Source organism: Taudactylus pleione, unplaced genomic scaffold (genome assembly GCF_031769625.1).
Source record: "Taudactylus pleione unplaced genomic scaffold, aTauple2 ptg000007l, whole genome shotgun sequence".
NCBI lineage: Eukaryota > Metazoa > Chordata > Amphibia > Anura > Myobatrachidae > Taudactylus > Taudactylus pleione.
In genome coordinates this window covers 30,216,631-30,236,460 of record NW_028284410.1, presented here as the reverse complement: position 1 = coordinate 30,236,460, position 19,830 = coordinate 30,216,631, and the positions used below count along the sequence as shown (strand labels likewise).

General features: G+C 46.9%; 1 protein-coding gene across 2 annotated transcripts in view; it reads right to left on the bottom strand.

Annotated features, from left to right (window-relative positions):
• KCNQ4 (potassium voltage-gated channel subfamily Q member 4) overlaps positions 1-19,830 on the bottom strand; it is a 179,493-nt gene that overhangs the window by 32,181 nt on the left and 127,482 nt on the right. For both annotated transcript variants that reach the window (XM_088462787.1, XM_088462779.1), the window contains exons 4-5: positions 9,021-9,196; positions 4,334-4,459 (exon numbers count right to left, since the gene is read on the bottom strand). In XM_088462787.1, the coding sequence (XP_088318913.1) occupies positions 4,334-4,459; positions 9,021-9,196 (302 nt within the window). The remainder of the gene's footprint in view (positions 1-4,333; positions 4,460-9,020; positions 9,197-19,830) is intronic.

Below are 19,830 nucleotides of genomic sequence, written 5' to 3'. Positions count from 1 at the left end.
TGCGTCTGGATTCACAGTGCACTCAGGGCCTGATTCAGCAAGGAACGCACAGGAGAGAATGCACACACTCGGCCGATGTTTTAGCTCTGGGCATGCGAGAACTAGCTATTGCGATGATTACTGCGTGTGCAGAGGCAACGCAGACCCAGAGAAAAGTGATTGATAGGAAGTGCCATTTTGTGGGGGTGGACGGGCAAACGCAGGCGTGTCTGTGCGTTTGGACGCCATTTTAGGGGCGTGCATGATTAAGCCCTTGCGGCGACGGCTGTAGCCTGAGGTCTACTTGCACACAGGAAGTGGCACACATCCTGTGTGGAGTCAAGTCAACCACTAATATGCTGCGTTCGATGGTTCTCGATGTTACCAATGTTTCCGCTGTTTTGCGTGGTATAATAAAACGAACGTTAAGGGAAGTGGGAGGTATTGTGTTTTGCTAGGCGTCTACTTATTCTGCATGCGTACACATGCATTAGCATATACCCGCAGCGGACGGGTGCGTGTGCGTCTGCATCCGTGCGTTCCTTGCTGAATCAGGCCCTCAGTACACAATCCTACGTCTGGAATTATTCTGCGTACTCACTACCCGGATCCTAGTCTGTGGCAAGAACTTCTGTGTGTCCCAAGTGCACCTTCGTGGTTATATTCCCTGTGTCTTCCTGTGCAAGTCTACCTCTGGATCATCCCTTCCTAGTGTTTCGAGTGTCATTCCCTTTCAGTTCCATTCCAGTGTTATTTAATTCCCAGTATCCTTGTGTTATTTCTAGTGTTCCCAGTTTTGGTGATTTCAGTATTGTTTACAGTCTTCTATCATTCCTAGATACCTCTCCAGAAGGCCGCGGCCTGCTCACTTGGTGTGGCGAAAACCAAATCCCAACTGGAGAGGTCACTGGAGAAAACCACCAAGTGAGTTAGACTCCGCGCCTCTGGGCAGGTCTAGCCAAACCTGAGTTTGGCCGCAATTAGAAGACTTAGGACCTGATCCAGACCCGCTCGCTAGCAAACGGCCGCTCGTTGCAGACAATGTTCGCTAATGCGTGTAGCTCGCAGTGCGCGTGCGCAAGCTAATATGAGTGATCGGAATGTGCTCGCTTGCCCTGCAAAGACAGCCCAGTGGAATGGGTGACAGGAGAGGCCATTTGTGGGTGGTAACAGGGGCAGGCCAGTAGTAACGGGGAAGTGGAGTTGCGGACGCAGGCGTGTCAGAGTGTTTTCACGCCGTTTCTGGGGCGTGCATAATTAACAGGCAGCGTCAAAGTACACGTCACCTGGTTGAATAATACACTGAAGTGATCGCAGTGCTTGTGGTAGGGTACAGTCAACCGCAAGTGCTGATGGAACCCGTTGTACCGATGGTTGTATATACTTCCTGGAGATGACGTAAGCTAGTGGGCAGCTAAAGACAGGCTGGTGGGCGTCTACAAACACAAAGTGATCGCTCGCCAAGACATAGTGGGTGTGCTTATGCCTTGCCGTGCGAGCGGCTGCCTTGACGTCATTTAGATGAATTACCATAGGCTGGGAGCAAGCTGCCACATCTAGCGAGCGGATCTGAATCAGGTCCTTAGTCTGTCACCCCATGCTTTTTCCTCAATTTTGCTACTTGTTCCTCCGTTGTGCTACCTTTTCCTCAATTTTACTACATAATTAATTTACAGTGTACTAGGTATTTAGGATTGGCATGGCCAAGTTGCAAAGTATTTAGGATTGGCATGGCCAAGTTGCAAAGTCCATGGTGCGCTAAATGGGACTACTGTATCAAAGTCACTTAGGACTTTATACCTTCCCATATCTTCTGCATTCAAGATACTGACAAGGAGTACGTAATGTCAGCTTATCGTCTAATGTGTCCATGACAACAGTGCATACACTGTTGTTACATGATGGACATTGCCATTCACTTAATATGGGAGTAGTCATAATGTTTTAACTCATGAGTGTTGATTTCAGATTGCAGTTATATGAGTTACAGCAACATCATTGGCACGACCCCTTCCAGTAAATAAACCAATTCACAAAGTCTTCTGTATTAGAGAAGCACCTCCTTACTAACATGACAGCCTGCTGTAGAAAAGTAATCCCAGTGGCTAAAATAAATACTCCACTTGTTTCATGCATGTTTTTCAGCTAAGAAATGTATAGACAGTGCTAAGGTTAACCGGGACTTATCTTTAGGACTGGTTCAAATGGGAGAGGAGGACTTACCTATAAGTCCCACCTACTAAGAGTTCTTGCTCGGACCCTGGATAGGGCAGTACTTCATGACATCACCTAACTGGTGACGTCATTACATAAAGCCCACCACTCCAGGAAAAAACACTACAAAAAATGTAAAAGCAAAGAAATTGGGGTGTGCTTTTTCCGACATACTCAAGGGTACCCTAGTTTGAAAGAGAGGAGCCCCCTCTTTCCCATGATGTGACCCATGACCAAAGTTATTGTGATGTGATCACCGAAGAATAACCCCTGCACTGCATAAATTATTATGCCCAGGGATGAGGGAATATCTACCCCATCAATAACCTGAAGGGCACTGGAAATACTATGCCCATTTTGTAGTTTTCACCATACAATAAAACTGATACTATAGAATGAGTTAAGAAGTTCAGAAATGGGGTTAGTTTCTAATGCCCTGCTCTCCCATATCTTGCCATCAATAAACACAGGGATTCCGCTCATATGATACAACAGGTTATATAAACAAAAAGGAAACAAATTGAATAATCATTTACAAATGCAGAGTTTATTCTGAAAATGTGTATTATTGCTGTAGCAAGATCTGTGGTATTTCTTGGTGGTGGTTAGCAAAAAAAGAAATAAAAAATACACACATTTGCAATTACTACACTTTTAATGAAAAGGCAACTTTTTTGCCAATTTTTGGGTATATTGTCTTTTGCCGTGTAAGGAGAAATAAGCAAAATAATGCTATTTTTGGGAAACCCGGTCTTCTTGGTAAATAAAAACAACAAGGTATAATTTATGTGGGTACAGGATAAACAATTACCAATATTAATGTTGGAACGTAACCAGCCCAAAAAATGGCAAATAGCTTCAGTGCCAAAGGGGTTAAATAAAACTCCAAAGCTTGAAAGTGGTCATTACTGTTTCTCTTCTGGGATCTGGGAAATCTGGGACAGATTGTCCTGTGCTGTTTAGCTGTACAATTCTATCTTTCTTGAAAGTATAATTTAGTGCCATATGTTTTTACCAAACATAAATGTAATAATTAGAAGTATTCTCAACTTTGTTTAGAGGTAATATTTTAGTTAGGCAACTGAGGACTGGTGGAAGCACTGTGCGCACTTAGGACCTGATTCAGACCCGCTCTGAGCGATGTTCGCCCATCTACACATGCGTATAATTCGCAGTGCGCGTGCACAAGCCATTCATTGCGCTCTGATTTTGGTAGCTTGTAAGCCACTATCAGGTCGCTGCTTTGAGTGACAGCTAGCGCCGTTTGTGGGTGGTAACAGGGGAAGGTTCTTGTGAATGGGGGAGTGGATGTGCAAACGCAGGCATGTCAGGCCGCCAAAACGCCATTTAAAGGGCGTGCATAATTAGCAAAGTAGCGTCATTGTACACGTCACCTGCATGTATTTCAGCCAGTGCTGATCGCTGTGCTTGCGGCAGGCTAAGGCAACCCCAAGGGCTGCGAGCAGCTCCGATGGCAGACGATGGTCCCGATTAATCCTTCATTTCCCGGAGATGACGTGTGTTGCGAGTGGCAAGGGGACGTCTTCAGACATTTGCGAGTGCACTTTGCCATAGCTCGCTGAAACATAGCGATGAAGTGCGAGCGCTTAATTTAAATAGCCGGCCCCTTTTTGCGAGCGATTGCATCTTGCGAGCGGATCTGAATGAGCTCCTTAGACCTCACCCCACCCCTTAGAGGCAGTGAATCTATGATTCAGTGATTCCCGCTGATTCTATGAGAGCGGCGCTGGGCAGTGACATCATACCTATTCACTGACACAGACAAGCAGCAGCCAATGGGTTCACAGCTCAAGGCTGCCTCTCCTTCATGTCAGTCACTTGTGCTCCAGGTGGGGGTGCCAAGGGGACATTAAAAATACTGGACGAGTGATTTCATGTCGCCTAATGGTAGAGATGGCCCAGAGGTAGGAAGATGCAAAAGTTGTGGTTTGTGTTCCATCATTTCATTTCAGTAATCTACATGGTGGCGTAATGTACAATAGATGAAGGAAGACATCTCTCAATTTGATGTTTAAGAATAAAAGACACATATCTAACCTACAGTAGACATTAGTTAGGTTGCATAGATTTTTGAGAAACCAGCAAGCTCAAGATAGGATAGGGTAGAAAGAAAACTTACCGTCCCCCACCAAAGAGAGTCAGCGTAGGTGGAAAACTCCTTGTTAGCATCTTTTTCTGCCAGGTATACGAGGAAGGAGGCAAAAATTAGCACCAGAAATCCAATATACCATGCGGTGATCAGCTCCTGGAGTGACAGTGACACGTAATGAGAAGGAGAACAAAGAGCAATATAGTCTCTTTGGAAATACAGCATGTTATATAACTTACAGGCTAATAGACAGAAAACATTTAAAAAAAAAAAGAAGATACTTAAACAGCGTGGTGGCACAGTTAGAATATAAAATAAAACACACTGAAAAGGAAAATAAACACTTTCTTTGTTGAAAATACACTGTACCTTGAATACAATATCCACACATAACATCCTACTCACACTCTGGCCACAGCATATTTCAATCTACTATGGTTTGAAACCTCAGAGACAGCAAAGGACTTTTTGAACTATGCATTTCTACCTCAAAGAAGACTTGTAGAGCCTGTGTGGGTGATTACATGAGGTATCCCACAAACAAGGGCAAGGACTTCAGTGTCTTGTTGATTATGATCATCAAGAGAAATTGGATGTGTTTTAATGTTACTTAAAAAAGTACTTAAAAAGTGCAAGCTACTTTCACCAGAATACATTATGTGCATCATATTGTAGGCCAGCGGTTCTCAGTGTGCCTCCGGCAGTTGTTTAGTGTGCCGCCGCCAGAGCCCGCTGACAGAGGCTCTCAGAGCCGCCGATCAGATTACTTCAGTGCAGTCAGTGTGGCCCAGGCAGCGCTGACGCTGAGCTCTTCTGGGAAGCTCAGGCGCGCCCGCTCAGCCAGCTAGTCATCCCGCCCGCTCCACCCGCCAGCCTGCAGTCTGCTGTGCTAACAGCTCTGCACCGTCAGCCAATGAGGCACAGGTAGGTGCCAAAAAATTTATATTCTTGTGTGAGCCAATGTGTTGCTGTTTTTTTTTTTTCTTCTTTTTTTGGGGGGGGGGGGGGCAGGCAATGTAGGAGCAATGTGGGTTTTTTTCTGTAGGGGTCAGTCAGTGTTTTTTTTGTGTATGGGGAGCAGTGTGGTTTATAATTATTCTGTGTGGCCAGCCACTGTAATTATTTTTCTGTGGGGGGCAATGTATGCGTTTTATTCCTGCGGGGGCCAATGTATGTGTGTTTTATTCCTGCGGGGGCCAATGTATGTGTATTTTATTCCTGCGGTGGCCAATGTATGTGTATTTTATTCCTGCGGGGGCCAATGTATGTGTGTTTTATTCCTGCGGGGGCCAATGTATGTGTATTTTATTCCTGCGGGGGCCAATGTATGTGTATTTTATTCCTGCGGGGGCCAATGTATGTGTTTTTTATTCCTGCGGGGGCCAATGTATGTGTGTTTTATTCCTGCGGGGGCCAATGTATGTGTGTTTTATTCCTGCGGGGGCCAATGTATGTGTGTTTTATTCCTGCAGAGGCCAATGTATGTGTGTTTTATTCCTGCAGAGGCCAATGTATGCATGTTTTATTCCTGTGGAGGCCAATGTATGTGTGTTTTATATGTGTGTTTTATTCCTGCAGAGGCCAATGTATGGGTGTTTTATTCCTGTGGAGGCCAATGTATGTGTGTTTTATTCCTGCAGAGGCCAATGTATGTGTGTTTTATTCCTGCGGAGGCCAATGTATGTGTGTTTTATTCCTGCAGAGGCCAATGTATGTGTGTTTTATTCCTGTGGAGGCCAATGTATGTGTGTTTTATTCCTGTGGAGGCCAATGTATGTGTGTTTTATTCCTGCAGAGGCCAATGTATGTGTGTTTTATTCCTGCGGGGGCCAATGTATGTGTGTTTTATTCCTGCGGGGGCCAATGTATGTGTGTTTTATTCCTGCAGAGGCCAATGTATGTGTGTTTTATTCCTGTGGAGGCCAATGTATGTGTATTTTATTCCTGCAGAGGCCAATGTATGGGTGTTTTATTCCTGTGGAGGCCAATGTATGTGTGTGTTATTTCTCTGGGGCCAATGTGTGTGGTTTATTCCTGTGGAGGCCAATGTAGTGTGTTTTTTTATGTGGGAGCCAATGTGCATGTTTTTCCATCGGTCGCGAACGCCGCATCGCCGGATGGTGTGCCTTGGCAATTTTAAAATCTTGCGCTTGGTTTGCTTCAAGTTGAAAAAGGTTGAAAATCACTGTTGCAGACAACACTGCCACAGAGCCTTGTTTTGGGGTGTGTTAGCCTCCTGAGTTTAATACAAAGGAAGTGGTATAACTAACAGCGGAACACAGAGCACAATACTCACTGCAGAGTAACCTTAACATTGACATTAAAAGTAGGCACAGGTCAAACCCTGGGTCGACCTAGAACGTACTACAGTGGCGGGATTCCCTCTAACAGATCTGCTTTGGCTTCCAAAACAGGTCCGCCCCCTTACTAAGTTTTGCCCATTAGCTATTGTGAATGCTCTAAAGGTATGGGATACTACTGTTATATGTAATGCGGAATGGGGTCTCAAGAAATTTATCTATTAAAGCGTTGAGTTTTTTAATTCCCCATCTCTCCCTTACCTTATGGATCCCTCATTGGGTATCTACTCTAAATGATTTTTTTCTCAGTGATTCTCTACTGTCTTTTTCCCAACTCCAAACAACATTTAGAGTCCCCACTACAGCCCATTATTCCTACCTCCAAATAACCCACTGGCTTCGCGACATGCATAAATTGCCCAAAGCATTGTCCCTACCTCCTCCATTGATCTTGAGTAAACTGTCTTCACAAAATTCTAGGGGGGATATTTCTCATTGGTATGTGGTTATACAGTCTACACCTATCAATAAGTCTACAACGCAACTCCAATGGGAATTTGATTTGCAGCATACTTTTACCCCACTACAATGGGAAAGTATCTATACTAATTTGTTTCACATGTCTAGGTGTACGAATCATATAGAGATGCATTTTAAACTACTCCATAGACTCTATCTAACGCCAATTAAATTGCACAAAATGTGGTCTTCCTGCTCAAAATTTTGTTGGAGACAATGTTCTCAGGAGGGTACCATTTTTCATGTTTTTTGGGATTGCCCAATCCTTTGAGGTTTTTGGATTGAGGTATTTGACTTGTTTTCTAAAGTTCTTGGTATGATTGTTAATCCAAATCCAATTCTAGCATTGCTTAATTGGTGTCCCTGTTCTATTCCTAAAAGTGAACGTTATCTGACAGGCCAAATTTTGCTGGCGGCTAGAGCTACACTGGAAATCTCCGAATCCCACCATTATATCTCCATCTTCAAAAATTCAGTATAATTTTGAAATGGAGACTTATGATGTTCCCTATTCTACTTCACCTAATTCTCCATTGGTGAAATCGATGTCTAGGCATCTTTACGTCACTGATGGAGCTGGTGCCCTTCAACAGATCCATATTCCTAGTCCCCCTATTCCGGATTCCCAAGTTTTGCCGCAGCAAGATACCTGATTCGGATTTTAGTTTGTGCTATTTGTTGGTAAGATATTACCCACATGCTGTATAGGTGTTTCACTGTGTCTCCAGATGTCTCTATTTGACATTGCTCATTGATTTTCTGTTTTATTTTTTTTCTTCCCTCCCCAACTCTCCCCCCTTTTTTTCATTTTAAATCTATTTTATTTTATTATATTTTATTTTACTTTATTTTGTGTTTTTTGTTTTTGTTCTTTGCTTTCTTTTTCTTTTTTTTCCGTTTTCTAAATATACAAAAAGTTGTATTTGAATATTTCGGATTTCTGTATTTGAAAAATGTTCTTAATAAATACTATTGATGTTAAAAGTAGGCACAGGTAATTATATTGTATACTATAAATAGCTTGTGTCAGTAGATTCCACACTCACATATCTCAAATAACCACAAACTGGCACATACATCAAGCCAACAGTGTAGTGGAAAACTAACTGCTGCTTCCAATGTGGGAGTGCTCATAGACTCCACCAAATGTTTTACATAGATTTTAATACATTTGTGACCAAACATATTATAGCCTGGTAAATCAGCTTGGAACAGCCAGACTTGTGGCCAGTGTAGGTGCATAAGTATGGTAGCTTTTTGGTTGACAAGTGAGGGTATACTGCGTGGTTAGCATACTTCACATTTATAATGTACTAGCTGAAGTACCCATTGTTGCCCAGATATAAATCTTCAAGTTATTAAGTTTTATTATGTGATGTTGTCCAAATCCATTCAGTGGAAGGCCCAGAACAGTCTCCCTGGGTCAAAATTTTGCCTAGTTGTACTCCGTTGTGAGATCCAACCGGGACCCCAACCACTCCATTAGACATCCCAGACCAGTTGCCACATCTCAGTGAAGTTTTCATCCAAATCCATCCAGTGGAAGGCCCAGAACAGGCTTCCTGGGACAAAGTTCTGCTCAGTGTATACCAACGGGGGGTCCGACTGGGACCTCAACCCACTAGTATGTCTTCTGGGATCCAATGTTACCACTCTGTGAAGTTTTTGCCCAAATCCATCCAGTGGAAGACTCAGAACAGGCTCCCCGGGTCAAAGTTCTGCCCAGCATACACCAACAGAAGGTCCGACGGGACCCTAACCCCCCTAAAACCTGGCCAGGATCTAACTGGACCACCTTACATTGGTTTCATCCCAATGGGTGCAGGGCTGTCCGAATGCATAACCAGACAGACAAACAAACAGACCAATGAATTTTATATATAAAATAAGCCACTTACCTTACTGTGAGCATACACGACGGAACCCAGCAATTTCCAAGTGCCTCCTCTTCGGTCCATACGCACCATACGCAGGATCTGCAGGAATCGCATACTGCGCAGAGCTGAAGTTGCAAAGATGTTACCCTGAGTCCCAGCTGCGATCACAGCCAGTGAAGCTACCAGGACTATGAAATCTACAAAAAAAGAAGCACTGGATATCAGTTTCTGAATCTTGCATCACCTGAGATACAAACTTGCAGTCTCCTGCCTAACAGTAATGTTCTGTGTTCTTCTTTGTGTCCACATTTATTTACACATTTACTGTTGTCACATGGCAATGGTGATAAGGTAGTGTTCCTTGATGCTGCCAAGGCATTTGATTCTGTGGAATGGGTGTATCTCTGAAAGGTGTTATGTTGTGTTGTGCCATACCAGTCATTAGTTGGGTTAGACCGCTTTTGCTCTTACAGCAAGGATTTGCATGAATGGCTATGCTTCTTGCAGTTTTCAGTTGGGTAGAGGAACACGATAAGGATGCCCGCTCTTCTGTATGCTATTTCTTTTGGTTAAAGACCCGATTACTTGCATGATTAGGAATCATACAGACACACGAGGTTTAAATATACGGATATGTCCACATACATCTAGCCTCCTTGCGCATTAAACAGCCCTTCTAGTCGTGCCATGCTGTGTTTGCATGCAAAATGCTACGTTACAGTGTCACAGACGCTGACACTGTAATATACACCCACAGTCGCACACAGAATATAGGCATGTCGCATATCATTTTAATCAGCCTGTGTGTCCTATTTGCTTTACTTTGCGAATAAGACGCATTTTTAGAGAAAAAGTATCAGGAAAAGATGCAAGTCGCACGACGCTCACGCGTTATGTGTTACAAGACTTATATCGCACGGAGGATAGATGTATGTGAACACATCTGTAGCTTAAAGGAATGCCAAAGTTATAGTATACTATACAGTGATTAAATTATACTATTTCTTGTAGATGCATTCAATCTTTTAAAAACCCTGCACCAAGTGGTTGAACGATCCTGAAAATCTCTGAACCACTTGAAAATCTGAGCATTACTGTGAAAATCCATAGACCATTTCACAGTCAAGCTCCCTGCAGTGAGCTATAAAATATATATATAAAAAAACATATTTGTATCAAATATCCAGACAGGCTATGTTTGCATAATATTATTACTTTAATTAAGAAACTTAAGCTCTAAGCGCATGCATGGAAAAAGCTGCCTTTAACTATGGCTGTATAATGTATGCTACCAGCCCAGTAGAACTTGCATCTGGTGTTCACATAAGACAGCAATGCTCACCAGTATTCAGTTGGCCCCAGGACGTATGTGAGTGATATTATAGTTTTACATAGGCACTGTTACATACAAAGATATACAGCTTCAAGCATTACATGGTAGTGTGTAACAAGATATGCTGGAGAAGACTAACAGAGACAAAATGGTCAGGTAAAAATCCAGAATCTAGGCAAGTGGCTATGAGGATACTGAGGGCCTGATTCAGACCCGGTCGCAACCGCTGCGCGCTCGCAACTAGGTCTATGTTTGCCCACAGGGCATGTGCGCGACAGAGCCGGCTCCGTTGTGCGCATGCGCGAGACCTGGCTAGCGACGGATGCTCCGTCGCTCCGGGTCTCGCACCAAAGGGGGCGAGCTGTCGATGGTGATTGACAGCTCGCCCCGTTTGGTAGGAGTGGCCAGGGGGTGGCTGCACAAGCGGAGGCATTCCCAAGCGAATGCCTGCCATTTGTGGGCAGCCCTACTGACATCACAAGTGATGTCAGTGGGAGAGCTTCCGGCTCAATTAGAGCCAGAAGCTCTCTTGGGCTTGCGGGCACGAGACCCTACCACAAGGGTCTCATCGCAAGTCCGATGGTCGCGATGGTCTTGACCATCGCAACCATCATCCTGGCTGCTCGCAATAGCTGTGGGTGGTCACCCACAGCTATGCGAGCAGCCAGAAGGCCGCACAAAAAAAAAATGCCCAGATTCAGAGCGAGCGCTCTTTCAGAGCGTCCGGCTCTGAATCAGGGCCTCAGGTCACAAGCACAGGTGTGCAGCAGGCATGAATGGTCAGTACACAAGCAGATTCAGGAAGGGTTGCAGACTGTAATAGTCAGTATACAAGCAGGGTTGGCACACAATATCCAGGTAAGTAAGGTAATCCAGGTAAGTAAGGTCAGTAATAAGCAGGAGCTGCAGATGTGAACTACAGCACCTGAGTGCAGTGGCGGAACTTGTGACTGGTGGGCCCAGGTTCAAAAGTATGCTTTGGGCCCTGCTCCTATGCCCTTTGCCAAGTTCAAAGTCCAGTTGGTGACAGGGAGAGGGTGAATGGGAGAGGCAAGAGGTAGACAAAGAAAGACAAGAAGGTGACAAGGAGAGGGTGACAGGGAGAAGCAGTGGGTGACAGGGAGAGATAACAGGCAGCGGGTGACAGGGAGAGGGAAGAGGGAGTGGGTGACAGGAAGAGATGACAGGCAGTGGGTGAGAGGGAAGAGGCAATGGGTGAAGGGGAGAGGGTGAGAGGTGACAGGAACAAGCAGTGGGTGACAGAGATGGGGAGAGGGTGAGGGATAGTTGACAAGCAATGGGTGAAGGGAGAGGAGATAGGCAGTGGATGACAGGCAAAAGCAGTGGGTGAGAGGGAGAGAGTGATATGGAGAGGGTGACAGGCAGTGTGTGACAAGGAAAGGGGAGAGGCAGTGGGTGACAGGGAGAGGGAAGAGGCAGTAGGGTGAGAGTGAGAGGTGATAGGCAGTGCGTGATGGAGAGGGTGATAGGCAGTGTGTGACAGGGAGAGGGGAGAGGCAGTGGGTGACAGGGAGAGAGTAATAGGAAGAGGTGACAGGGAGATGCAGTGGGTGCCCGACACATTATACCACACTGTAGTGCCCCCCTTTATTTCACACTGTAGTGTCCCACATTATGCCACCTGTAGTGCCCCAACATTATGCTACACTGTAGTGCCCCCACATTATGTCACACTGTAGTACCCACACATTATGCCACACTATAGTGCCCACACATTATGCCACCTGTAGTGCCCACACATTATGCCGCACTGTAGTCCCCAAACATTATGCCACCTGTAGTGCCCACATATTATGCCACACTGTAATACCCACACAATATGCCACACTGTAGTACCCACACATTATGCTACATTGTAGTGCCCACATTATGCCACATTGTAGTGCCCACAGATTATGCCACACTGTAGTACCCAAACATTACGCCAAATTGTAGTGCCCACACCCATGAAGCTGCGCTGCTGCTAAACTCCAGGTCAGAGGAGCATGTGATGGGCTCCTCCAATCAGAGCTCAGAACATGCCCATCTGACCTCTCTGCAGAGACTATTACCCAGTAGTGCACTGCAGTGCTGAGCCTGACTGCACTGTGCTCTGGTCCTCTTTCCGTGTAGCTGCCGGACGGCTCATTCACAGCCTTAATGACTGCCCGGCATTAAGCTGCACTGCAGCCTGCCATACAACTACAAACGGCGCCGGGCAGTGTGGATCCTTATATTGTGGTGGGCCCCAGTGCACCGGCTGCACCGCCGTTCCCTGCCTGAGTGTGCTATTGCTTAAAATATGGCCCTGCCACTACACCTGACAGTACCCTCACACTTGAGGGTTGGTCAAATGACCACTAAAAAGGGGGCTTCCCTGGGGATTTGTTTGGAACGTTTGTTTAAGTCTATATCATTGTGCTTGATCCAAGACCTTGCCTCAGAACCGTGACTCTTCCAGTCTACCAGACATTGCAATTGTCCCCTGGATCAATTGGAATTCAATATTCTTTAAATTTATTGTCATGACCTATCTCGCAACAATAAAGGCGGAGGCATAAAAACGTTGCCTCTGCTTCTCCTCAGCAGACTATTGGAGGTTGCAATCTCTATAGGTCCAGAGGGGAATTATAGGAGGAGGCATAACAAAAATCATGTTCCAGTTTCCTGTACTTATTGAATCAACTGGCATTTGTCTTGCTTGGATAGACCAAGCCTAAAATTACTTCTCAGTGCTGGATCATTCCAGTCACATTTAGTGGTCCACTGCCACAAATCGGCACAATTCACCCCCCTCCTTCCCGGTCAAACCCAACTTGCCCCACCTTCGTCCCCCCCCCTCCCTTGGTGGGGTGCACCAAAACGAGAGAGGAGGGGGACAATGCAGACATGGAAGGAGTAGGGCAGAGGGGAGAGAGAGTGATGAGGGGGTCAGAGACAAGAGGAATAGGAGGGGGACAGATGACAATGAGAGAGTGAAATATGAGGGGGGACAGTGACAGACTAATGCTGGGTACACTCTAAGCAATGTGTACCCAGCACGACATCATCGGCGACAGGACCTGGCATTCGGCAAGTGTATATACACTTGCCGATGCCGGATCCAACTGGAGGAGGTACATATCGTTAGCGTCATCCCCCGTGGGATGCGCATATCATGGGTACACACTAGATGATGTACCCTATATGTCGCTCTGATCTGTGGGATCAGACGACATACCGACTAGTGTGTAGCTTAAGAGAGATGAGGGGCTTAAAGAGAAGCGAGATATAGATATGGAGAGAGATGAGCGATATGCGAGGGAGACAGAGCTAAGAGGGGATAGGGACAGAAGCGAGAGGGGGACAGATATAAGAGACAGACGGGGGAACAGCAGAGATGAGACAGAGCTATGACCTGGCAAATGACTGGTCCAAAATACTAGTTACACCATAAACAGATGACTGGACAATGCATTTTCATGCATTTTATGAAAGTTTCATCATAACATAGTTAACACCTGCATTTTAAAATGGGTCATACACATATTAAAAATATGAGATATGGTAAGAACTTACCCTTGTTATCTCTATTTCTACGAAGTCCATAGGGTTCCACAGGATACCTTGGGGTATAGGTGATGATGTCAGGCACGGACACCACAGAGTTAAATTTTCAGCCTCCCAGGATGCACCAGGGTCCCTCTCCTATACCCCACCCCCAAGGCAATTCAGTTTCGTAACAAGCCATAGGCCAGAGGAGGAGAACAAAGAGAGAGAAGAAAGCCTGGAACACGCAAGAATCACATTCTCACCAGAAGGAGACGGAGAAACCGGTGACCAGATCAAAGCCCATCTGCAGTACAGGTGCGACAGGGCGGGAGTCCTGTGGAACCCTATGGACTTCGTAGAAATAGAGAAAACAAGGGTAAGTTCTTACCATATCTCATATTTTCTACTTCAGGGTCTATAGGGAATCCACAGGATACCTTGGGGATGTCCCAAAGCAGTATCCTTTAAGGGTGGGGACGCTCCTGTGCTGTAAGGAGAATCCGCCGCCCAAAGGAAGCATCCTGAGAGGCGAAGGTATCAAAAGCATAATACCTTACAAAAATATGGACAGATGACCACGTGGCTGCCAATCACCGCTGAACCGCTGAGGCGCCACGTCGAGCTGCCTACGAAGGACCCACAGAACTAGTGGAAGAGCTTTAATAGAGGATGGAACAGGAAGACCTGTGAATCCATCCTGCCAAAGTTAGCGTAGTGGCAGGCCAACCCTTTTTATGGAAACCAGAAAGGACAAAACCGAGAGTCTGATTTCCTAAATGGACTGGTACGGTCAACTTAAATTCGTAGAGCCCGTACCACATCCAAGGAGCCCTCACCAGCAGACAGGACTGGGGAAGTAAAGGCCGGTACTATAATTTCCTCATTGATGTGGAAACTAGACACCACCGTAGGTAAAAAACCAGGGCAAGTGCGAAGCACTGCCCTGTTCCTAGAAAAGATGAGAAAAAGGGAGGTCTACATGACAGAGCCCCCCATTCCGCGATCCTACTGGCCAAATCAAAGGCAAGAAGGAATACAGTCCTAGCCGTAAGTAATTTGAAATCCACAAATGGCAGTCCTCGGAGAGCTCTAAGGACCACAGCCAAATCCCAAGGAGCCACCGGTGGAACAAAGGGATGCTGAATATAACGTATACCTTGCACAAAGGTGCGGACCTCAGGAAGAGTAGCAATCCTATGATGAAACCATACTAACAGGGCAGAAACCTGCACCCTCAGGTAAGCAAGGCGAAGACCGTTATCTAAGCCCACCTGTAGGAAAGCCAACACTCTGGATATCCGGAATACCCGAGGAGCATAGCCTCTAGGGGACACAACTGAAAGAAAGTATGCCATACCTGATGGTAAATTCTTGCAGATAAAAGCGTCCGAGCTCTTAGCATGGACAGAGCCCCTGTTAACTATAGAGCTGGAAAACCCCTAGACCTAAAGAGGGCAGTCTCCACCACCACACTGTCAAGGACAGACAACTCAGGTCTGGGTATCAGCCAGGATCCTGAGACAACAGGTCCGGGCGTAGAGGCAACAGCTTCGGAGTGTTAACTGAGGCTCCGAAGATCTGAGTAATAGTGCCGTTTGGCCCACGTTAGAGCTATCAGCAGGAGCGTGTCTTCTTCTTGCTATTACTGGAGGAAGAAGGGATGAGGTACACAAATTGGAAGGTCCACTGGACCTACATACGTCTACCAGAAGAGTCTCATCTCTGAAAGGCTCCACTTGTTCACCAGAAGATTGAACACCTCCTGATGAAGCGGACATTTCCCTGAATGCACGTCTTGACGGCTAAGAAAGCCTGCTTTCCATCTGAGGATTCCTCAATGAACACTGCCGATGATGGCAGGGATATAGCCTTCCACCCAAGCCAGAATTCGGGACACCACTGTCAGTGTCGCCTGACTTCGGGAACCTCCTAGGTGGTTTACATAAGCCATCATGATGGCGTTGTCAGGCTGTACCTGCACTGTATTTCCGTGGAGGTCCTGTCCTGCATGCTGGAGAACCTTGAATACTGCTCAGAGTTCTCAGATGTTTATGGGAAGTGCATAATCTGCTGGTGTCCACCCGCCCTGGAACAAGTGTGGACCCGTCACTGCTTCCCAGCCATGGATACTGGCGTCCGTCGTCAGAAGGACCCTGTCCGCAATCCCAAAGGGGGGGGGCCTTGTTTAGGTGAGCTTTCCGCAGCCACCAGGCCAGAGAGAGACAAACCTCCAGGGTAAGCACTATTGACTTTATCCTATGGGGCAACCCATCCCATCCGGAGAGGATCAATTTTTTCTAGAGGTTTAGAGTGAAACAGGGTACTCTCCACTATGTTGAACAGTGACACCCTGGAACCCAGGAACCACACTGCCGAGTGAATACACACTCGGCGACTCTGCAGGCAACTGCGTACCTTTGCCTGTAATGCAGAGATCTTTACCTCAATCACAAAGATCCTCAGATGTTGGGATATGGAGCATCCTCTGTGAGGAATCAGAGAGGACCATTTCCAGTTTATCAGTCAGCCATAACGTAGCAACACAGATATTGTCCGTTGCAGATGGCACTGAAGTATCTCTGGAGACCCTGGGAACAACAGGAGGTCACCCGGATAGGGTAACAAGCGGACCCCCTGCATCCGCAGGTGGGCTGCCATAACTGCCATGACCCTGTTAAACCCTGAGGCGCGGAGGCCAGACCAAGGGGCAATGCCAGAAACTGGAAACGCTTATCGACCACTGCAAACCTGAGGAAAACACTGGTGTGCTAAGAAAATAGGGATATTCAGGTAGTCACCCTGAATATAACCAACGACACCACAAAATTCCCAGGCTCCATTGAATGATGGAATGCAGGGTCCCCCTCCTGAACCGAGGAACCCTTAAGAATATGTTGAAGGATTCGAGGTTGAGGATGTCCTGGTAAGACCCATTGGGTTTCTGTACCAGAAAGAGGATGGAGTAATACCCCGTTCCCCTTTGGGGCAACGGAATAGGTACTATAACTCCTGCCTGGAGCATAGAGTGTAACACCCTCAAAAATTACAGGGCCTTGTCTTGAATTGACAGAAGACCTGCAACGAAAAAACGGCTGGGAGGCCTTTACCGGGAGGAGAGGACATACCTTCAAGAAAATACTTCTCTTACCCCACTGTCCGTGGTGGTCAGACAGTGGAGACGGTGGAGAAGCCGGCCTCCAACTCTGGGGTCCCCCGAGAGGAGGCCCGTCCCGTGAGGCTGAAGGCTTATAGTCCAACTTGGGAGTAGGACGTCTTGTACTCCAAGCCTGTTCTTATGGCTGAGCAGATTTCCTGGCTACTAACTGTCTTGGAAAGCTGTATTTTAGACTTACACTGGCCTCACAGGGCCGAAAAGACGAAGCCCCAGACCCCGATGGTACTGTAGCCGATGGCAGACATGCAGATGTAGCTGCTGCCTGCGGGGCCACAATTGTGTCCAGATGAGAGCCAAACAGGACCTGTCCCGTAAAAGGCAAAGCATTCCAAATGGAATCTGCGTCCGCTTTCCAAGAGCGCAACCACAGGGAGCGGCGAGCCGCTACTGCTGCCGAGCCGCAACTGCTGCCGAGGAGATTCTGGAAAGGAGCAGGCTATATGTAAGACTGTCTCATTATGAACGTGGCTAAGTCTCTGAGAATTTGCCACTATCCACCTGCTCTGCTGGAGAGTCAGTGTGCAGAGATCCAGTTACCTACCCAGCGCTCCATGGCTCTGGCCCCCCAGCACACGGCCATAGCCGGCCTGGACGCCTGAAGAAATCTTCTGGGGCTATTACAGCCCCCTCTGTGAATGTGATCCGACCTCTGGCCGGACACCCACGAAACTGAATTGCCTTGGCTTGGGGGTGGGGTATAGGAGAGGGACCCTGGTGCATCCTGGGAGGCTGAAAATTTAACTCTGTGGTGTCCGTGCCTGACGTCATCACCTATACCCCAAGGTATCCTGTGGATACCCTATGGACCCTGAAGTAGAAAATACTGTATATCCAGATGGTCTCTGGATATACAGTACCGTTATATATTTTTGTAGCTGCTGCACTAACTGCATAATATAGCCATAAACTAAGGACCTGATTCAGAACCGCTCGCTAGCGCTGTGCGCTCGCAAGCGGCCCAATGGTTTATGAACACGCATGCGCATGCTTCGTTCTGCACGTGCGCGAACTACTCTGTGCAATCGCAGGCCGATCGCTTGCCCAGCAAAGACAGCCCAGTGAATGAGTGACAGGAGAGGCCGTTTGTGGGTGGTAACAGGGGCAGGACACTAATAACGGGAGTGGAGGTGCGAACGCAGGCGTGTCTGGGTGTTTCAACGCCGTTTTTAAGGCGTGCATAATTAACAGACAGCTTCATAGTACACATCACTTGCCTGTTTTTTACACTCGCAGTGCTTGCGACAGGGTAAGGCAACCACAAGCGCTGCAATCGCTACTGATGGTGCTCGATGTACCAATGTTTTAATACACTTCCTGGAGATGACATGCACTAGTGGGCGTCTCTATATAGGCTAATGGGTGTCAGCATACACAGAGCGATCGCTCGCACAGCCAAAGTGGGTGAGCTTATGCCATGGCGAGCGATCACTTCCCATGGCGTCACTTTGAAAAATTTGCATACACTGGATGCGAGCGATCGCATCTAGCGAGCGGCTCTGAATGAGGTCCTAAGCCTTTTAGTTACATTATGTGAGAGTCATTTCTTGACCATTTAGCTATAATTTCTGAATAGGTGTGGGTCTTCAGCATATATTATTATTTAGTGTTCACTCTAGGTCTGGCGCCGGGCAGGGTGCCAGACCTAGAGAACGGGCACATCTGAAAAGCGGCATTACCAAGGAAAAGGGGCGTGTCTTTAAGACGCATCCCCTTTTTGTCACTCTTGGGGGCGTGCCCGGCACTTACGGACATGCCGGGCTGCCCCCAAGCGCTGCTATCAATGTGAATGGATGCTGTATATTAAAACAGACAGCTAGCTAAACTTGCTATGATAACTAAACTAATATTACATATATTGTGTGTTGCAGCTGTAAGTTATCGATTATTAATGTATTATTAAGAATGTGTACAGCCCTTACATTGGCAGAAACACGCTCAATACACTGGGCATTGTAATGGTTAGCATTACTGCCTCACAGCACTGAGGTCATGAGTTCATTTCCCACCACGGCCTACCTGTGTGGAGTTTGTATATTCTCCCTGTGCTTGCGTGGGTTTCCTCCCACACTTCAAAAATATACTGGTAGGTTAATTGGCTCCCAACACAAATTAACCCTAGTGTGTATGTGTGTGCGCATGTGATAAGAAACATAGGTCCTGATTCAGAGCCGGACACTCTGACAGAGCGCTCGCTCTGAATCAGGGCTGGCCCTCTGTTTTTTTTAGAGCAGCCTCCTGGCCGAGCGGCCAGGAAGATGGTCACGATGGTCAAGACCATCGCGACCATCGGGCTTGCGACAAGACCCTTGTGGTAGGGTCTCGTTGCCGCAAGCCCTAGAGCACTTTCGGCTCAAACAGAGCCGAAAGCACTCCCACTGACATCACTTGTACAGAGGTTCTTATCACATGTCTTCCCTTATTGCAATGTGCTGGTAGAATGTCCGGGCCACTTAATTGTGTCTGCCCCCAGACTAAAAGTAGCCAGACAGCCCCTGAGTCATGCATATGGAGAAGAGAAGCCTGTTTCAAACAGATCTCTTGCACCCAGCATGGGGCTGTTACAAGTGCCAGTGCTAATGATGACGGATGCTGTTGCAGACGTAAAAACAGTGGGGGGATCAGCTTCCCACTTGAAGCCGTGCGGATCCCCACATTAGTCCTATGGAAGCAAAATGTAAAACAGGCTTTCGCAGCATCCGGCTCCCAGGCAGCACAGCAGCAGCTGAGAGGGCGATCCTCAGGATCACCCACACCCTGCTGGTGACTGCTCTTCTTGCAGGACTGTAAAGGTC